The 22,532-nt window shown below is 33.7% G+C and overlaps 1 protein-coding gene across 1 annotated transcript; it reads left to right on the top strand.

Moving 5' to 3' along the window:
* The first annotated feature begins 624 nt into the window (after positions 1-624).
* Positions 625-22,532, top strand: LOC138709052 (leucine-rich repeat and transmembrane domain-containing protein 2-like). The gene is made up of 2 exons (XM_069839548.1): positions 625-691; positions 12,739-22,532. Exon 2 carries the CDS (start codon positions 12,743-12,745, stop codon positions 14,021-14,023), a length of 1,281 nt encoding a protein of 426 aa, XP_069695649.1. The 5' UTR covers positions 625-691; positions 12,739-12,742; the 3' UTR covers positions 14,024-22,532.

Here is a 22,532-nt window from a genome sequence, read left to right on the forward strand (position 1 = left end):
CATTTCACCCTCCAAAAGTTACAAAATATTTGCCACTTATTGGATGCGTTACAGAAACTCAATTATACAGAAAAATCTGAGACAGTAACTGCATTGTTGGCACTGCTGTCATTGAAACGACAATGGGTCAAGCTTCGATATCTTTCGTAGAATCATTTGTTTTAAACATACTCCTCCACACAGAGAGATTTAATAATTGTAACGAGAACCACTCACAAAATTTGTACCTCAACGAAGAATAAGAAAACAAAGGTCATTCGTTGGCTGGCACATTTACCTTCATGAGTTCATGATTTCATACTTGGATATTCCGGTTGCAATATCTTATCGCAGTCATCCGACTGAAAGTTCTAGGAATTACAAAATGAATTAAGTTGCATGTGATGCATGATACTATAAGATTATTAATTTTATTAAAAGAGGTGAACATAATTTCGGATCATCTGCTCACAAGATATGCAAAGAAAAAAAGTGAATTTACATCTTTATTGTGGGATGCTGTCGTATTAATACTAAATATTATACGGATTGTGTACCTTTTGCTGACAAGATTCCTTACATGTGACTTAGGCTGCTAAGTTAACACAGTGCTACGCAACAGGATATCCTGCGCGACATCCCATACGCTATCAGACTGGAGAGCACAGTTGTGGTGCTACAGTGTACTTCAGTGGATCTTAACTTCACTAACGTAAGTAATAATATTTTCTCAAAATTATTTTTTTTTCTGTAGCGTAATTTTTTTGTTAAAGACATAAATATATATTCATTGAAACTTCGATCTTGCTACGCACCGTATATATTGTATCTCATTTGTGCCGCGTTTTTTCTTGTATCAAATGAATCTCACAAGCAAACGTTCTGATGGGGGCGGATAAAAAAGTTAATTTTTTTCTTCCACCATGTTAATAATGTCAAAAGAAGTGCTTATACAAATTTTGGCCACTCGACTGCAATTACGAGGCCGTCCAGAAAGTGATTTTCCCTGGGGCCGTTTGTAGAAAAATGCACAATTGCATGGAAATATTTATTGAAACAGATACAGCAATTGTTGCGCTATTTGTCAACATATCCCCCACTGGAATTGAGATATATGTCATACCATGGGATCAATTTTTCTGTCGTAGAAGTCATCCGCCTCAGATCGGAACCAGCGTTTGACGGCGTCTGCACCTCTCTCTGTCGATCTTATGATATGAGAAATGTCTCAATTCCGATGGAAAATATGTTGAAAAATAGCTCAGCAATTGCTGTTTCCGTTCCAATAAATTTGTCCAATGAAATTGTGTTTTTTTTCTGTTAGCGAACCCTGGCGAACTTATTTTTTACGGCCCTTGTAATTGCGGTCGAGTGGCCAAAATTTGTATAAGCACTTCTTTTGACATTATTAACATGGTGGAAGAGAAAAAATTAACTTTTTTATCTGCCCCCATCAGAACGTTTGCTTGTCAGAGGTGGAATAACTTCACAAATATACACAAATTAAGTAAATATATCATGTTTAAGACATAAAGATTCCTGAATTCCGCTAAATAAACATTTGACACATATCTCAGTCCAGTGTAATAATTGTAAATACATGAAACACAGGACTTTTGAAATGGTTATCACAGTGCTACCAATATCTGGAAACAAAAATAAGCGATAAGCGGCAGTTTAAGCTTAGGCTTAGTTTGTTCTGGTCTCTTTTTCCTGGATCAAAGTGAAGAAAGGGGCGATGGTGTTACCACTGAGTTACGTGATTATTGTGTGTGGAAATATCGGAGGAAATTACCCGTCGGTTATATAAAAAGCGAAGGTAGGTTTATATGGTGCGGGTTCAACTTTTGTTGACATTGCATGTGTCTCTTGTGTTGTACTACAATTTTGAGGTTATTTTCAATGGTTTAAGTAGTTTTTCTCCTATATGTGGTGTGTAGTGGGATCGAAGTTTTACCTATATTCAATAGAAATACCTCTTCATGTTATAAAACTTACTTACACTTAGACTTAGAGTTACTTTTTATAACAGTTATTCATCTGTTCATAAAAAGAGTAATTCATTAATATAGACACATACATATTACTTCCTTAAAATATCGAGCAGGTAAATAAATCCATACATCCCCAATATATACAGTAAATAACATTACCACCATGAATATTATCTAAACGAGTACTATTATTTATGGACCTTTCCCAGGAAATTGAAAGAGTAGATATGGGCTCAAGAATTTAGCGCTTATAGGGGTTTGTGAGAAATATAGGAAAGTCTGTTATTATATTTATAGCACAATTAAATTAGATAAATGAGAATGGCAATATCTTTCTTGCACTTACATATTGCTAACTGTGCAATAGTTATTAAAGGAAAACGTTGCGCGAGACAAAACTTACGACATATCTGTTTTATGATAGGAAATTCTCTCCACATTCAGTATTTTGTTCACCGTATACCGTACCTCACTTTGTATACTCTTGCTTATGTTGACATTTTGTTCCATTCCCAGTGGATAGTAATGAGGTTCCAACGCATTGCTGTATGGTTTTTCATATAAATTGTGCTGCATATTGTAAAAGGAGATGTTATTTATAAATGATGAAAAAGAGCGATATGATCCTAATGCACAGTGAATAAAGGGAAAGTGCAGTGGGCTCTTGCAATATGTACGCCTAGAAATATCCTAAGGAACATCAACCACCTCGACGAACGTTTACGAATTTCTTGCATTAATTAAGGAAAACTTATTGTGCAACGCCTTTTAACCGTGTTCGAAACAAAATACTAACTGGAGAAGAGGATGATATTAATGTTCTAGCTTCTGTTGCTGTAAATCCACAATATAGTTCTCATGTTATCTCCACATGAATTGGAATTAGTCAAAGAAGTGTGCAAAGCATTCTTCATAGTCACAAATTGCTTTCGTATCAAGTGTCGCTCTATCAAGAGTACACGGACACTTTTTGTAAACCGTGTAAATTTTTGTCAATGAGAATTAAAACAAGATATATTTATATACACCTTATTCAATGATAAAGCAATCACGGGAAAGTCAATTAAGTTCTGTTGGCCAGCGAATAATCTCCATTGAATTCGTCAGGTAGAGAGGCAGCATCAATGGAGTGTAAACATGTGATGTGAAATAGTTTGTAATCATTTCTTCAGATCTATTTTTCACAGAATGTTCAGCGAGTGCAGGAAAGTATGTGACCTTTCCAATACACGGAATTCCACGTATATTCGAAGACTGGAAACTAGGAGAAACATCTATTAGCAAGTTGTGTGTGCAGTTCATAATGCAAGATAAAGACATAGTAGGGAAACTCTTCATGTAATGTTGCAAGATCATTGAGTTAAGCAAGAAGAAACTGTAAAAAGGCCAGCCCGGTCCCCAGACATGAAGCCTCAAATATTTTTCTATGGTAAACCGATTACATCACAAAACTTGCAAAATCGTACTGTAGCAACCTGCAATGATATTACTCCTGAGTTGTTGTATCATGTGTAGCAAACACTACGTCATGCATTGGGGGCTTGTACTTTCGTATATGGTAGTGAATGATCATTATTTTGAAAATAACTTTTGAGCAAGACGATTTACTCATAATGGATTGCATGATATTTTTGTAAATGAACTGATTTTTTTTTAATCTCGCGATTATTCTGTCAGTTTCAGGTACAGTAAACGGAATAAAAACTAAAAATGAGATTTTGTTGCATATTTCGATTTTGTTATCCTAACTTTTTAATCTTATAACCTCCGACTTATCGTGATTTGTATGCGTTTTTAACAAATGTAAAGAAGTCCGTAGTTACACCTGTAAAGTTTTAATGATGTCTTCTGAATAATTTTCACTACAAGCATTACAGAAAATATCATTGCTATTTTATCAAATTGAATATTTTGCTTACAATATAAACATTGTTTGATTTGTAAAATTAGCTTTGTAATGAAAACACACTTTCCGGTAATCTTCACACACCCTGCATACGCCACATTTATGAGATCCTATATATCATGTAATTCCCTGGAAACAGCATAAAAATAACAGCACTTGATTAGTAGAATATTCGCAGTGGTATTGTTAGATGAATCACTCTATACAGAGTGAGCCATAAGTAATGTCATTAATTTCAAGGGATTATTCTTTGAGATATTTCAAACAAAAAAGTTTAATGCAATTTTGCTCCTTTTTACTTCATTTCCGAGATAAAAATTGTTTCATACACTTCATAGCGTGTTTTGAGAAAACCATTGATTGAATTCCCATGTGCTCAGTCAGTTTAAGAGAGCAGTGTATTATGCTAATAAATGTTTGGGAGAATTATAGTTTTGTCCTTTAAATATACAGAAATTTTATCAGAACAAATGCAACTTTTCGTTCTGCAAATTTTAAAATGTTACATTTGTTCAGATGAAATTTCTGCATATTTAAAGTACAAAACTAATTATTTTTTCAGTTATTTATTATCATAAAACACTGCTATCTTAAATTGACTGAGCATATTGGGAACTAAATCGAGTACTTTCCCAAATCACGCTATGAAATATTTCTTATAAAACAAGTTTTATCTCGAAAAAGAAGCAGAAAGTAGCAAAATTGTATTAAACATTTTTGTTTGAAATATCTCAAAGAACCAATCCCCTGAAATTAATAACATTACTTACGGTTCACTCTGTATTATATATATATATATTATATATAGTTCAATATATAATAATTAATAAATGCGTGCATGCATGTATGAGTAGCTCTCAACATACATGCTAATTTTATCAGGTAGGTATAACCATAACATATTTATAACTACGTCTCATTCTTTATGAAGACAGATTTTGTGTATTTGTACGTTACATAAAATATATTTTAAAGTACATTATACAAGTAGGTTTACTTACGTACTACATACATATTAATGCACACACGTATATACATTAAATACATCGTATTTCGTGGCTGCATATACAGAAACACAGAAACATTCAGCCCTAGATACAAAAAATGACCGAACCCCTGTACCGAGAATTTGTCTAAGTCCACTTCGGACAACTCCTGGTTCACAGGACTAGGGAAAGAATGTTTATTTTGCACCTAATTTACCCTTTGAAAATATCTTTGTTATAGATTAGTTGTAAGTTATAACACTTGATCTATAAAGAGACAGAAAAAGCAACAAACAAACAAAAGGAAAAAAGAGCGGAGTTGTGCATAAGATATTCGATCACGTGTAAACCCAAGCTCTCACGGAATCAACGAAAGTTTTTCGAAGAGGACTTAGAGTATGGCAGCCGGTCATTTTTTTTGTCAAGGTTATACATACATACATACATACATACATACATATATACATACATACATACATACAAGCTCGATTCTACGTTAATGGCCCCTGTTCTTGGTTGTTTGGCTAGTGAGCGAGCTGTGTGTTGCGTCACAAGAAAGAAATTTAATCATAAACATGCAAGGAGGGGAAGATGGAAAAGGAAGAATGAAAATAATATCTATGCTCGTAGCTGAGGGACACTCATGTCAAGAATGTCAAGAAAATATGTCATCATGACATTGTTTAGTCAACAGATGTAATGGTTAGTGACACGACGTGTGGAAGGATATTGTACAGGGTCCGGCAGAGAAACCTGACGGGTTTTAAATTGAAATAAGAACCACACGGAATGTTTTATATTCAATATTTTATTTTAGAATTACAGTTTAACTCAAAGTATTTACTGTCAATACATTGTTTGAGCCTCAACAATAGAAATAACAGTTGCAAAGAATTGGGCATAAGTGCATGGAATGGGGAGTGAGGAGTGGGGTGACTGCGAGAGAGAGAAGGCGGGACGGGACAGTGGTATGCAGTGACTGACCTTGACCACATGTTTTCACCATTTCAGTCAGAATGGAGCGCTGGTCGGTACAACATCGAGCTTTTGTAGTGGAGACATTTTTTAAAAACAACAGTTCAGTTATTGTGACTCAGCGCGCATTTCGCCAGTATTTTGACATTCATCAAAATGACAGTGTTCCAAGCCGCAATAACATCTTGTTGTGGGTGAGCAACTTTCGGGAAACGGCTTGTACCACAAAGAAGAAACCACCAGGGAAACAGCGTACTGTTCGAACCCCGGAGAATGTTGAACGAGTGCGTCACGCTGTTCTTCGTATTCCTAGACGTTCGGCAGTGAAACAGGCAAGTTCTCTAGGGATTTCTGATCTCTCTGTACGCAGAATTTTGCATATGGACCTCCACTTTCATCCATACAAAATTGTTACGGTGCAAGAACTCAGTGAGCGGGATAAGAGAACTCGCAGTGTTTGCTGTAATGAACTGCTGACTACTGTGAATGGCCAGGTTCTAAACCAGCTTCTCATGGCAGATGAGGCAAATTTCAACGTTTGTGACTATGTGAATACTCACAACTGTCGGTTCTGGGCATCGGACAATCCTCAAGAGATGCATGAACGACCTTTACACAGCGAAAAGGTTGCTGTGTGGTGTGGGGTAGCGTCGTTTGGGATAATTGGTCCCTATTTCTTTGAAGACGGAGAAGGGAGAGCAGTAACTGTAAATTCACAGCGTTACATCAACATGCTGCAGACATTTCTTGCACCCGAGTTAAGGCAACGGGGTATTGCAGATGTCACGTGGTTCCAACAGGATGGAGCAACTGCTCACACCTCAAGAGCGTCGATGGGTGAATTGAGAGAGATGTTTGGAGCTAGAGTGATCTCACACCGAGGGGACGTTCAATGGCCTCCCAGATACCCCGACCTCAACGCTTGCGATTACTTCCTTTAGGGTTATCTCAAGAGTAGAGTGTACCAGGACCGACCAAGGACAATTCAAGATTTGAAGCGGAACATTAGGACTGAAGTGGCAGCAATTTCTCCAAACGTTTTGCAGCGAGTAATGCGGAGTCTCCCATTGAGGCTCCAAGAATGTGCTGACAATGATGGACACCATCTTCAGAATACAATTTTCAAAAAGTACAGCAGTTTATGCAAATACTTTGAGTTAAACTGTAATTCTAAAATAAAATATTGAATATAAACCATTCCGTGTAGTTCTTATTTCAATTTAGAAACCGTCGGGTTTCTCTGCCGGACCCTGTATTTTAAGACGGAGTGTACCGCGACATGACAAGAAGGAAGCTTGAGGTGTTACGACTGCGCGGCCTGACCTGTGTGACCCAGCCCGCCAGTAGTGATGGGTAACTCGCTCTTAGTCTACCTATTTACTTTTTGCAAGAACCAAAATCCTTGATCAAGCTGTACATACATACATACATACATACATACATACATACATACATACATATATACACACATACTTTTATATAAGCTGTTTGACTTAAAGGAGTATTTATTAAGCGGTCAATGAGATACCTAAATTTACATAATTTTTGTGAATATGGGTGGTTAGAAGTTTTATGTATAGTATAATCAACTGAAGTAACTTTTCGGTAAATATTGTAGGTGAGTTTGGATTTATTTACTTTAATAGTTAAATCAAGAAAATTGATTGTTCTTTGTACTTCTTCATTATAAGTAAATTTTAGGCTAGGATGTAATTTATTGAATGAAGTAACTATAGAATCAGAAGATGATGTGCCATTGTGTATGATTAGGGTATCATCTACATATCGGGAATAACTTTTATGTTATGCTGATTTTGTATGTTGGGGATGTTTTTATTTTCTAAATTTTGTAGAAAGATTTCTGCCATAAGGCCGGATAAAGGGTCACTCATGGCTAAACCTTTAACCTGTTTATATATTTTTTCATTGAAGGTGAAATAATTTTGTTGTAAGGAGGTATGTAACAGGTTTTCTAGTTGTTTTACTAGAATGGGGTCAAGTTTGAGCTGTAATAGTTTTGTGGTAATAATGTGAATAGTTTCTTCAACGGGGATGTTGGTATACAGATTTTCAAGTAGTTTATCTTGTTTATTGATTTTTAATTTTCTTAAACGTTGTATTAGTTGTTGTGTATTTAACAAAGTATATTTATTATCAATAGGTAAAGTCTTTTTTAGGAAGTGTGAAAGGAATTTATTAATTTTGTGGTTCGGAGCGTGCATACTATTGACTATTGGTCTCATTGACAGAGTTGGCTTATGAGTTTTTGGTAAAGTTTTTAATACGGGAACACTGGGATTTTGTCAATATATTTATAAGATTTTGATGTTGATATTATGCCAGGAACTGACTTTATTGCCTGTTTTATTTGTTTTTGGTACTGCTCAGTTGGATCAACCTTCAATTCCGTGATTTGATTTTTGGTAATGAATTCTAAAGTTTTGTTTATGTATTCTTCTTTTTTCATTAATACTATAGAGTCTGACTTATCGGCTTTAACATGTCTTATTTCATTTTGTTTTAGTTTATTTCCCAGTTTTAAAATTTTTTTGTGTTCAAATTTAGCTTTTCGTAACGATTTATCTGTTTTTGGATCATTTATATATTGCGTAATGATTTTAGCAGTTTTGTATCTAAGGTGTTCTTTGTTTTCATTAGAACTCTTCTGTATGATGTTTTCAGTTTCTATAGCTAAATCTTCAATAATTTTCTCTTTTTTGCTAAAGACAAAATTGTGTTTATAGCCTTTATTTAGGATATCAATGTCATCTGAGGTTAAAGTTAAATTAGTAAGATTAATTACTCTATTGTTTGCTTTTTTTCTTTTCTTATGAAGTGGTTTTCTGCGGTTTTGAACCGATGAGGGAATTCAATTTCTTGTTCAGAGTTTCATATTTATGAGACATCACTTGTTCAACTTTATCGTGACATATTTGTTGTATAGTGTTCCAATAGATGCTGTAGATTTTGCTGTTGATAGATGTAAATCATATAGTTTATTGCTTAGTATTTCTTTCTTTTTATGTAAATATTTTATTTCGTTTCTTAACCAATTTAGTTGTGTTTGTTGTTTTGTTTTTTCAGCTGCTGTCGAGTTATTTTTAATCTTAACAGTGGCATATTTTGGAATAACTTTATGTTGGAGACATTGTTTATTAAGCCATATGTTTGCTTTTGTTTTATGTAATTTCACCTTATTATTTAAAAAAATTGTAAGCTTCAATGAATTTAAAAGACATGTTGGTTCAAACAAGTGTGAATACAATTAATAAATATATATAATAAATTTTCAGTCAAATACACTTTTCAATTTGTGAGGTCAGATAAACTGTTACATCACAATATTTAATACGAAGTCACTAATATTTTCGAAAGTCAGTGTTCAGCTTTACCATGTATAGTTTACCTCAAGAGGCACGAAACTTATATAATTGTAAATGCCAGCACGTGCATTACTTACTATAATATTAATTGTTAGATCAACTTATCATCTATTTTTTTAAATTGTTTGCATCTCATGCACCTGAAGATGACTTTTTAAAGTCGAAAATATTAGTGACTTCGTATTAAATATTGTGATGTAACAGATTATCTGACCTCACAAATTGAAAAGTGTATTTGACTGAAAATGTATTATATATATTTATTAATTGTATTCACACTTTTTTGAACCAACATGTCTTTCAAATTCATTGAAGCCAGTCAGGCTAAAAAACTAGCTTACAATTTTTTAAATAATAAGGTGAAATTACATAAAACAAAAGCAAACATATGGTTTAATATACAATGTCTCCAACATAAAGTTATTCCAAAATATGCCACTGTTAAGATTAAAAATAACTCGACAGCAGCTGAAAAAACAAAACAACAAACACAACTAAATTGGTTAAGAAACGAAATAAAATATTTACATAAAAAGAAAGAAATACTAAGCAATAAACTATATGATTTACATCTATCAACAGCAAAATCTACAGCATCTATTGGAACACTATACAACAAATATGTCACGATAAAGTTGAACAAGTGATGTCTCATAAATATGAAACTCTGAACAAGAAATTGAATTCCCTCATCGGTTCAAAACCGCAGAAAACCACTTCATAAGAAAAGAAAAAAAGCAAACAATAGAGTAATTAATCTTACTAATTTAACTTTAACCTCAGATGACATTGATATCCTAAATAAAGGCTATAAACACAATTTTGTCTTTAGCAAAAAAGAGAAAATTATTGAAGATTTAGCTATAGAAACTGAAAACATCATACAGAAGAGTTCTAATGAAAACAAAGAACACCTTAGATACAAAACTGCTAAAATCATTACGCAATATATAAATGATCCAAAAACAGATAAATCGTTACGAAAAGCTAAATTTGAACACAAAAAAATTTTAAAACTGGGAAATAAACTAAAACAAAATGAAATAAGACATGTTAAAGCCGATAAGTCAGACTCTATAGTATTAATGAAAAAAGAAGAATACATAAACAAAACTTTAGAATTCATTACCAAAAATCAAATCACGGAATTGAAGGTTGATCCAACTGAGCAGTACCAAAAACAAATAAAACAGGCAATAAAGTCAGTTCCTGGCATAATATCAACATCAAAATCTTATAAATATATTGACAAAATCCCAGTGTTCCCGTATTAAAAACTTTACCAAAAACTCATAAGCCAACTCTGTCAATGAGACCAATAGTCAATAGTATGCACGCTCCGAACCACAAAATTAATAAATTCCTTTCACACTTCCTAAAAAAGACTTTACCTATTGATAATAAATATACTTTGTTAAATACACAACAACTAATACAACGTTTAAGAAAATTAGAAATCAATAAACAAGATAAACTACTTCCCTTGATATTGAAAATCTTTATACCAACATCCCCGTTGAAGAAACTATTCACATTATTACCACAAAACTATTACAGCTCAAACTTGACCCCATTCTAGTAAAACAACTAGAAAACCTGTTACATACCTCCTTACAACAAAATTATTTCACCTTCAATGAAAAAATATATAAACAGGTTAAAGGTTTAGCCATGGGTGACCCTTTATCCGGCCTTATGGCAGATATCTTTCTACAAAATTTAGAAAATAAAAACATCCCCAACATACAAAATCAGCATAACATAAAAAATTATTCCCGATATGTAGATGATACCCTAATCATACACAATGGCACATCATCTTCTGATTCTATAGTTACTTCATTCAATAAATTACATCCTAGCCTAAAATTTACTTATAAGGAAGAAGTACAAAGAACAATCAATTTTCTTGATTTAACTATTAAAGTAAATAAATCCAAACTCACCTACAATATTTACCGAAAAGTTACTTCAGTTGATTATACTATACATAAAACTTCTAACCACCCATATTCACAAAAATTATGTAAATTTAGGTATCTCATTGACCGCTTAATAAATACTCCTTTAAGTCAAACAGCTTATACAAAAGAAAGAAAATACATAATACAACTCGCCACAAACAATGGTTTCAACAGAAACACAATTGAAAACTATATCCGAAATAGAATCAAGAATCTAGGAAATAAAAATAAAACTTTCACCACATTACAACCCACAAACCCAAAAAGAGATATAATTAGATACCCAATGACATATTTTGGAAAAATTAATAATCATATAACTTCATTTTTAAAAAAGAAAATATACATATCACTTTCAGAACTAACAATAAAGTAAATAGCATCATTCCCAACAAATTGCGCAAAACAAATAAATTCTCACAAAGTGGTATTTATCAATTACAATGTAAAATTTGCAATAGAAAGTACATAGGACAAACCAAACGAAATTTTCACATTAGATTTAAAGAACATAAATCAGATTTCCATAATAACAGGAATAGATCTAAATTTGCTACTCATCTTATTGATTTAGGCCACGAAATTAATAGTATGCAAAACACCTTGAAAGTTTTAAAAGTAATAAATGATTCACACTTTATCAACATTGCAGAAGAGTTATTTATTGTAAAAAATCAAGACCCTAATAATCCATTGTTAAATGAGCAAATACCAAATTTACGTAACCCCCTATATCACTTAATAAAATAACATGTTATCGAATAGTCTCTCCTGGCATTCCCTCTCAGTTATCCGTCCATACATCATCACTCAGTCTAAAACATGTAACGTCGGGTGAAACACGCCTCCTTGTCTGGATGCAAACAACTGAACAACTATGTAAGTACAAATATAATAAACCTTTAAGAAACGCTGATATCAGCTCTCACAACATTTTCAAAATTAATAATAACCTATTAACCAAAATATTTTCAGACAACTATGGCATTCACCACGACAAATTAGACTGCGTGCTCTTCTACCATCAGCATTTGCATCACAGCTTTCTTCTTTTTTAAATTCATACATTATATTTAACATTTTAACATAGTTAATATCAAACTGTACAAATTTATTTTAATGACACGATCTAATGAGAATAATTAGCCTTTAATTGTATAAGGTTAATATCATCCTGTGCCTTCTCCATGTCCTATAAACAAAAATCTAGCATCAGTGTTCAGCTTTACCATGTATAGTTTATCTCAAGAGGCACGAAACTTATATAATTGAAATGCCAGCACGTGCATTACTTACTATAATATTAATTGTTAGATCAACTTATCACCTATTTTTAAAAATTGTTTGCATCTCATGCACCTGAAGATGACTTTTTAAAGTCGAAAATATTAGTGACTTCGTATTAAATATTGTGATATAACAGATTATCTGACCTCACAAATTGAAAAGTGTATTTGACTGAAAATTTATTACATATATTTATTAATTGTATTCGCACTTTTCTGAACCAACATGTCTTTCAAAATCTATTAATTTTGTTTTCTATTGCAGGATTATGATGTTCAAATATTTTTGGAAATGCCTAATAATTTTGGGCATCCTAAAGGAACTTACAGGGTGCATATCAAATTCAAATTCTTGTAAAATTGATCAAAGAAGCAAAACCCTGACTTGTAGTGAAACAGAAGATATTAAAAAAATACTAAAACTAAACACCAAAGAGAGAGAAATAGAGCGGATTTTTGTAAGAAATGCAGACCTGGCAGAAGTAAAATCCCATGCATTTTTTCTAGTTCCAAAGTTAAGACTTCTTGATTTGAGTGGAAATTGGTTAGAGAGTTTGGATTCAGATGTATTTAAGCATGTACTGATGTTAAAACATCTCAATCTGAGGTGTAATTATTTGCAAACTTTGGAGAAAGAAATATTTATTAAGTTAGTACACCTTGAATATCTGGATATATCAGAAAATCGCTTAACAACATTGGTCGATAGAGAACTTTTTATGTCGCAAAGAAATCTTTCAACACTTATGCTATCTGAAAACAGTCTGGTCAGTATAGACATCTTAGTGTTTGAACCATTGAGATCTCTGAAAGTACTGAATTTGTATAGGAATAAATTTGCTTGCAATTGTGGACTTAGTCTTTTTATAAAATGGTGTAAGGAACAGAATTTGGCTACAAATACCACATGTGTAACACCAAAAGAATTTGTCGGACTTCCTTGGCTTCAAGTTGATATCTCTGATATTTGTGAAATATTTCGTACAACCTCTTCGCCTACAGTTGACACCACAGCAACATCAACTAGTGCGAGTCATACAATTCCAAATGAAGTTTTGATAACGCAAGAAGCTGGAATAACAACAAATAGAAGAAAAGATGAAGCAAATCGAATGTCTGAGGCATCTTCGACTGTTACAATTTTAGCTGCATGTTTAGGTATTCTAATATTAATTATATGTTTATTTGTGACATTGTTTTGTTGGAAGAAACTGAGATCATCTAGTACTACATTGTTAGACCATCCTGTAAAATTCAGTAATCCCATTGGGGATTATTATTCGTATGAGGATGCACCATCTTGTGCTCAAATTAGAAATTCAATGCCACCAGTTCTTCCACAGCGTCCTGTAACTGGAAAAGAGAATATAATGGACAAAACTCAAGTAAACAATCAGTGCGAAGTATACGACTATGTGGAAACTAACGCTACACGAGTTTCAAATTCTCAAGAACTCGAAGACCGTAATGCAACCTCCAATAACTATTCACAGGCATATGAAAACGTCTATGAAGTATCAAGAACGAACAGTTTGTACATATCAGATTGACCTCCTTGTAAACACGAACTTTGAATACTTCAAGACAGAACGAAGACTTGCGGGTACCAATATATAAATATAACTCTTTACCCATCTATGACTGAGGTTCTGGCTGATTTGTACACTTAGCGGCAAAAAGAATGGGCCGGCCGACAATTTCTAAGTTACAGAGACATAACATTGCGCATGCTCGTCTCGTCAAAGCCATAGTTCACCAGATAACACATAATTAAACCATTTAAATTTGCTGTATTTTGTTTAAGAGTCTAACATATGTAATAAAATCGAATGGCGGGTTGATTCTAGATACACCAGAGCCCTTGAAGAGTGAAATAATAATAAATTTGATAAATACAAAATCAACCGGAGCGAATATGAATAGGAAAACCATGTATTATGCCGAACTAATAGTTACAGTCACAGTAGCGTAAGTCGTTACGTATATTGAACAAGTTGATAGTAGTAGCTCAAGGTTCGAATCTCCCCCACTCTTCTTTTTTTAATTACAAATTTGCCATCATATGTGTCTCGCAAAGCTATAATTATGTGGCGATATTCTTAGAATATGCCCAAACTCTAATAATAAACCTCCCTCTCTCTCTTTCAAGCAATACTGCTATCTGTTAATACAACGAAAAACGATATCCAGAAGGAACACTTTTCTTCCGGCAGGATAATCATCCGATACACGCCGCCAACCGGATTCAAAGATGGTTTACGAGGAGGCGTGATGTCGACCCAGTCGACTGGCCTCCAAATTCACCAGATATGAATCCGATTCAAAATGTGTGTGCTGCAGTCAAAAGGATCCTACGTTCTAATTGGGCAGAACAACCACCAGTTCGGACACCTGAGGAATTGTGGGACAGAGTTCTAGATGTGTGGGAGGAGATGGTCAAGAATTTAGACCTGTTCCATAATCTTGTGGACTCCATGCCGTGCAGAATGAGGGCAGTTGTTGACGAAGGTGGTTTGTGGACGAAATACTATTCCCCACCACTGGCCTTGTGTTGTTAATATATTAAAAAACTGTTTGTTTTTGTTAATTTAATTATTTATTTGTGTCTGATATGCGTCTGGTTTTTTAGGATGTGAAACAAGTATATTTGTTTATACAGGCCAGGTCTGACCTATTAATAGCCCACAGGTGATGGGCAATAATATTTTTACAAGGCAGGCATAACGAAGTTTGTTAACAAATGCCACATCACATTTAAACTAATAAATTAAGTAAAAGTTAAAATAAAAAAATAATAATTTTACCGTACCGGGAGGCGAACTCACAACCTTTGGTACGGATGTCAGACTTCTTACCACTGGGCCACACACACTGATTGTAAGAATTACTACATTATAGACGGATGACTTTCAATAAAGAGACACCATAGCAATGCCTTGCAGTGAACCGCGCGATAGAACTTAGCTTTTCTATCGACCAAGAGTCGGCCCATTCTTTTTGCCGCTAAGTGCACATCTATTATCAGGCAGTACATCTCACTTGATGATATGTGTCAGAGGAAGAACAGCTGTTGTTAGTATGAATCTGAAGTTTAACTAATCCCTATTTCAGTTTGGTTGAGAGGCTTTCCCCTCTACTCACACTCTTTACCATCCGTGAAGGGGAAGATGCTACTGTCTATCTTACTAACGTTTGACGAATTGACTTTGAACATAGTGAAAATTCCTATTACTGAAAATGTTTACCGGTAATCTATATTTCGAAAATCTATACTAATCGTTTATATTTCATTTTATTGTTGTTTATATCAACTGGCACATTAAAAAGCTACTGACAGCAGAAGATAAATGTTTTCTTCACCGCTAGTTGCTACTCTAAGCATACAAAACGGGACAGACTGCACTGTGTCACTGCCCCCTTGACTTCAAACATTCCTTAATTTGATTAATTATCAATTGAAAATATTATAAGAACGACACTAACATATACTGAAATGTGTATTGTTGGACATCTGAGTCGCTGTATTTTATATCAAATTATGTACTTTATTTAATATTTTATTTTCTTGTGTGTACAACTTGGGGGGTGCAGGTATAAGAGGTAACAGCTACTACAGTCTGCTTCTGACGGACACAGGGCAAGTAGAAGGGGAAAGAAATGCCTTCGCATCCTCTCAACTTGTATGAAATATCGTTTAGTGTAAAATGTAACTTGTCAGCGATGTATTCATTGAATGGGGAAAAGAACTGTCTACCCTATCCCATTATCTCTTGGCTTAGTTGCCTCATGAGTATTTATTGGTGTCACTTATGAGGGTCAAACCTGTCTTGGTACAGCTGACTAAACAACAACTCTTTGACGATTTCAGAACTAGTATTATTTAAATGTCCGAAAGAAATTTTCTTACAAGAAATAGATATATTTTTTTTAATTATTACTTAAAAGTTCCGACGTTTAAACGAGCCTACTTGAAGCACTTTATCTATATGGTCTAAACAGAACTATAAGATAGATTATGCTGCAGAAACTTACGAATAAAAATAAGGTAGACTATAAGGAGTGTTTGATAAAATGCGAGGTCTACTACAGGGATAAGTTCAAGATATGATAGTAGTGAAATTGTTCACATTATCTTATGTCCAAAATTGCATTCATTCGCATGAGCATTCTTTAAAAGAAGTTAATAAAAAGGAATCACATGCTGAGTTTTCACGACATCCAATACTGAGCTCAAGAATATTTCCACATTAATGGCGAATAAAAGGTTTGAGGAAAGATCAAGTAGGCCTATTCATATACCGTTACGAATACGTGTATTTGCCGAATATTAAATAGATCCTGTCATTCTGACACGGAAGTTGAGAAGATAATCTTTATCAAAATTATAAGAGAAATTTGGCACAAAAGAACTGTTAAGTTACATAAACGAACAATTAGTTCACTATGTTGATATTGAACTGTGTTGGTATTTTATCTTAATTTTCTTGTTTCGACGTGGTGTGCATCATCTTCTGAATTCTAGTGAGGTCCGGAGCTATCTTCCGGTTTCCTGTGTGTCGGTGTTTGTTTTGATTAGTATATACTGAAGAGGATGTGTGTTCTGAAATTCAGTTCAGTGTTGAAGATATGCTATAGTTGTGTTCTTATATGTATATACATGTCGTATTAATTATTAAATTATGTTTTAGTTAACGACACCCGCAACTACCGAGGTTATATCAGCGTGCCGGGATTTTGTCCCGCAGGTGGTCTTTACATGATAGTAAATTTAAGTCTTGGTTTTTCTGAACCGGACGCATGCGACGTGCGAGGTGCGAGGCCCGCCTCTCACAAATCCGGACTACACGAGAGATAGTGAGTGGTTTCTATGGCTGCGAGATACGAGATCTGCGCACCTCGCAGCTATAGAAATCACTCACTATCTCTCGTGTAGTCCGGATTTGTGCGGATCTCGCACCTCACACGTCGCATGCGTCGGTTCAGAAAAACCAAGGCTTTACAGTGTCATCGACCTGGGCCGGGATCGAACCCGCAAACTCGGTCACAGAAGGCCAGCACTCTATCGACTACTCCACCCAGGCCGACTACATTTCGTATTGTTCTAGTCATAGTGTGCCAAGTTTCTGGCTCCTCAGACATCACTATAAGAAAAACAGACAATAAACATAAGATCAAAATAGGAAACCCACTACCAGGTTACACTCATACACAGCACATCTAACACAAACATGCAGCATTTCGATCCGTTATACACAGATTAATATATAATTAACCAACAAGACTATAATAAAAAATACACATTATCAAATACGTACCGATAGTACAGAAGTATGAATACAACCTGAACATAATAATCAACATCACAAAAACTGAACTTACACAAATACAAGAACCAAAGAAACAAAACACGAACACATGATTACAACAAACACATCACACTACGTAAAAAAATAAAAACATATACAAGAAAGATTACATCGTCTTTCAAGAAATTAAAATAGAACATAGCATACAGAAAATAAAACATTCTACAAAAACATCAATTCAGAAACAAGTAGAACCTAACAGGTGTATAGAAACTAACATGCAATAGTTGTAACGACTCGTACATCGGACAAACAAGAAAACCTTTTCAAACATAATACAAGAGATATAAAAGAGCCGTAACTACTCGTAAATCACACAACAATTCAATCTACGCAGAACACATCACAAACTCCAACAACTGCAGAAATATATAAACTGACATGGAAATCCTACACATTAAACCAAATAGCCAGAAGCTCGACACACTAGAGCAATACAGAATTTATAGATACATAAACACACAAGCACAACAGATCCTCAACATTCCACTGAATTTCAGAACACACGCCCTTTTCGATACATTACGAATCATGAACACACACCACCAAGACAATAACATGACACCGGAAGATAACGCGGGACGTCACAAGAATTCAGAAGATGACGCACACCACATCGAAACTAGACAATTAAGGTAGGCTCTACAATACCAACATAGTTTAATATTAACGCAGTTAAGCAGATGATTATTTAAATAACTTAACAGTTCTTTAGTGATATGTAAGTGTTAAAGGAGTGTAATGAACAGGGAGCGAAACTTGTTGTCCGATGGGAGAGAGGCAAGTGGTTTCATGTTAATTTATTTCTAGATTCCCTCTACTGAGCACAATAGAAGGCGACGTGAGTGGTGCCCCGTTGAACTACTGTGGCTTAGTTGTTCGCTATTTTCTTGCTTTATGAGTAACTTTTTTTAATTGGTTATTTTACGACGTTTTATCAACTGCGATGAGGAACTTACATCACGGGCTAGAGACCACAGAATTCTGTAGTAACTTCGAAAAAACCGTGATAAAATATTACATTTCACGTTTTATCGCGAATTAGATGTAAGAAAATCACAATGATTTCGTATAAATTGGAAAGAGATATTTACGTGTAAAATAACCCTATATTACGCATTAGGCGTCAAAATAATGATAAAAAGATTTCAATAAAATTTATTCAACAGTTGCACAAGGAACACACGCATATTTCAACACAACAGGTGTAAATTTAGGGTAATTCAACATAATAAATAAATAAATAAATAAATAAATATATAAATAAATAAATAATGTTTGGCTTAATAGTCATTCTTTTTTGTGCTAAAATTGAACACAAGTTTGTAAAATACATTTACCATTACTTTAAAACGTATTTCAATTTAATTTAGCAGTATAAACTGTATAATTTTCTCAGTCTATTTCCTTACACACAAAAAATTATCTGGGCATACTGCAGTTTTCTGACATTGGCAGTAAGGTGTTAAAGTGTAGTAAATTGTATAAATTTTAAAGGGAAAAATTGCTAAACATTAGTCAATTTTGATGTGATTTCAACCCAACTTTTAAAGGCGATACATTAAGCAGCTGTGTGTATCAAAATAGCCTTACTTCATTGCTTTGTATAATATCGCCAGATTTATAATATTTTATCGGAATAGCCCTCTATGTGTTGTTAGTGGGGTTTAAAAAGGGCGCGTCAGCTACTATGGCTATTTGCGCCCTTATCTAAAATCTTTCACTAAACACAAACACTCTGTTTGTATCACAATAGCCAACACAGAAGGCTATTATGATACATTGGTTTTGTTTTAATTTTTATCCATTATTACAAGTAAAAATAAATTCAACTCCAAATCTTTCATTTATGTCTAAAGTTGCATATGACTTAATTTTTTCAAATTTATGTATGCTTTGATAGAAAAACTACAGCAAAAGACTGATTTTTTGTATTATAATAACCCTACTGGTTGAGTGGAAGAGAAGGCCTCATGGCCTTAACTCTGCCAGGCAAAATAAAACTACTACTACTACTACTACTACTACTACTACTACTACTACTACTACTACTACTACTACCACCACTACCACCACCACCACCACCACCACCACCACCACTACTACTACTACCACTACTACTACATCTTATAATTATTATTTTAAGGAGGTAAACTGTTAACTGTAACTTTACTATATCAGTGTGTACTATGAACTAAGTGTTTCCTTAACTGCCAATAGAATTCTAGTATAATAAACGATGCAGTTCGAATGTAAAATAAATATACTTTTAATATACATCTTGCTGAGGAGATATAAATGATCAAGGGAGGCCGCATCAGGCTGTCCAAACGCAGATTTTACGCTACTTTCAGTTGTATGAGTTGAAGCACCTTTCAGTGTACAAAATTCAAGCAGGTTTCCGCCTGCTGGTTGTGGAAGTTCTCTTGTCAGAGAATTATTTTTGAAAATATTGCGACAAGATTTAAAGGTTGAAAATATTTCAAATGATATATTATATAGTACATTTAATTACCTTATTACTACGGACGGTGACCATGTTACTAGAGTAATGCATCTTAAAATAATTTATTTAGTTAATTAAATACTGTAAATTGGAAACGATTCTTTTGGATCAGTATGTCGTGTGTAAATATTTGGATTTAAAATAGTCTTGATTCGCTTTTGTACACTATAAACGAGACGTTGAATCACTTTTTCAATTTTTCAATTTCTTTACCAGATTTGTTTAATCTTTGCAATTTAGAAGTACTTTACTGTAATAGGGGCTTTTTTTTTTAACATGGTTGCAATATTTTTGCATTTTTACAGTTTTTCTTTGAAGCTATTAATGTTGAAAATTATTAAAGGCACACAAAGAAAAACTGTAATAAATGCAAAACTATTCTAACCATATTGAAAATGTATACGAAAAATGTTCAAAGAGCGTCAATGTCGGTCTAGTAATATGAAGAACATTGGAAAACAGTAAACTTTCTGAAAATTACTAATTTCTGAGTCTCGTTAATAGCAACTGAGGGGCTCAGTGAGAAAAGAGGCCACGTCATAAAACATTAAATTTTGCAGGAGAAATGTTCATGATGTCCGGTAGACACATGCCACAGGAGTGAAAGTTCATAAAAGAGGTCCTAGGTGGCAAGATCTGCCGGATTATCGAAGAAACTGAAAATCAACAGGAATGTGGCATGGGCTCCTTTCGCACTGGGCCCCTCAATTCTAAAAGTCTGTATGATATTATTTAATATGACTGTAATTTAATTTTTATCTAATAACACTAGTCAACATGATTTTTTTCACAAGAAAACTCAATATTGATTCTATTGCAGTTTTTAATTCTGAATTTAAATAAGTAATCACAATTGTTCCATCAGGAACAATTTTTTTTCGCGACAGTCGCTTTTATATAATATATTTCTATATATCAGACTTTCTTTGTTATAATTTTTATAAGTTATAAAAAGTGATCATTATTTTATCAAATGTGAAAATTTTATTCAGAATGGGATGGCAACAATATTCAGGCTTATTAATGTTCAGACACCAACACTAGCTAGATGACCGGCGATTATTCATAGAGTCACCGAAAGTTAGTTTCAAAGCTGTACTTCGGTATAATGGTAATCAATCAGCAGAATCGTGGTGCATGCCACTGATATGAAAGAGAGATATGAACATTTTAAATTACTCTACAAAAAATTCAATATACAAAATATAACTGGAATATTTATATAGATATTTGAAGATAATAGCTTTATTGCTGGATTTGCAACTAGGATACATTAAATTCTGCAGTTTGTTGTGTCAGCAGGGATAAGAATTCTCACTATATTAGGAAATAATGGCTCAAAGATGAATCTTTTATTTCTGAGCATAAAATGTGTCAAATATCCCATTAGTAAATCCTGAAAAACTGTATTTACCTGTTCTGAATATAAAACTGGGACTTATGAAAAATTTTGTAAAAATAGTTGACGAAAATTTTGCTGCATTTATAGGCCTATATCTATTTAAAATCTCAATTTCCCAAAGTCAGTGATGCAAAACTGAAGGAAGAAATTTTTGTAGAATCACATATAAGATCACTAATATTGGATGATGAAAGTTTTGAGGAACTGTTAAATCCTTTAGAAAAAGCCAGCTGGAAATCATTCCAAAATATCTGTTGTGGTTTCTCGGAAATCACAAACTAGAAAACTATTGTGAAATGATGATCTTGTGAATTCATACAAAGCAACATATCTTTAAAAATTCACTTCTTGGACTTCTACCTAGACTTTATTCGGAAAATTTTGGGGCTTCTGGTAATGAACATCGATAGCATTTTCATCAGCAGATTTCTACGATGGAATGAAGGTTCCAAGGTAATTGGAGTCCCACTTCACACATCATCTCTGTATTCCTCATCTTTCACTGTTGTACCTCTCGTCACTGGAACTCTCTGCCGCCTGAAGTCAAGGGCTGCCGAACATTGAAATCTTTCAAATCCAAGTTAGAAAATTATCTTATGACGAGTTGCCAAACTAACTTACTATTATGACAAGTGTTGTATTGCATGTTTCCACGTATTCACATTTTTTGTTATGTTCTAGTGATATTTAACTTATTTTATATTTTTGTTTTCATATTTTCCGATAATGGTATATCTCTAATGTGATAAGTTGAGCTATATATAAACATAATTTTCCTTACTGTG

The sequence above is a fragment of the Periplaneta americana genome, chromosome 11 (genome assembly GCF_040183065.1).
Source record: "Periplaneta americana isolate PAMFEO1 chromosome 11, P.americana_PAMFEO1_priV1, whole genome shotgun sequence".
NCBI classification, from domain to species: Eukaryota; Metazoa; Arthropoda; class Insecta; order Blattodea; family Blattidae; genus Periplaneta; species Periplaneta americana.

What these genes read in the sequence shown, in the direction of transcription:
- LOC138709052 (XM_069839548.1), top strand. Translation starts at nt 12,743, where the DNA reads ATGATGTTCAAATATTTTTGGAAATGCCTAATAATTTTGGGCATCCTA.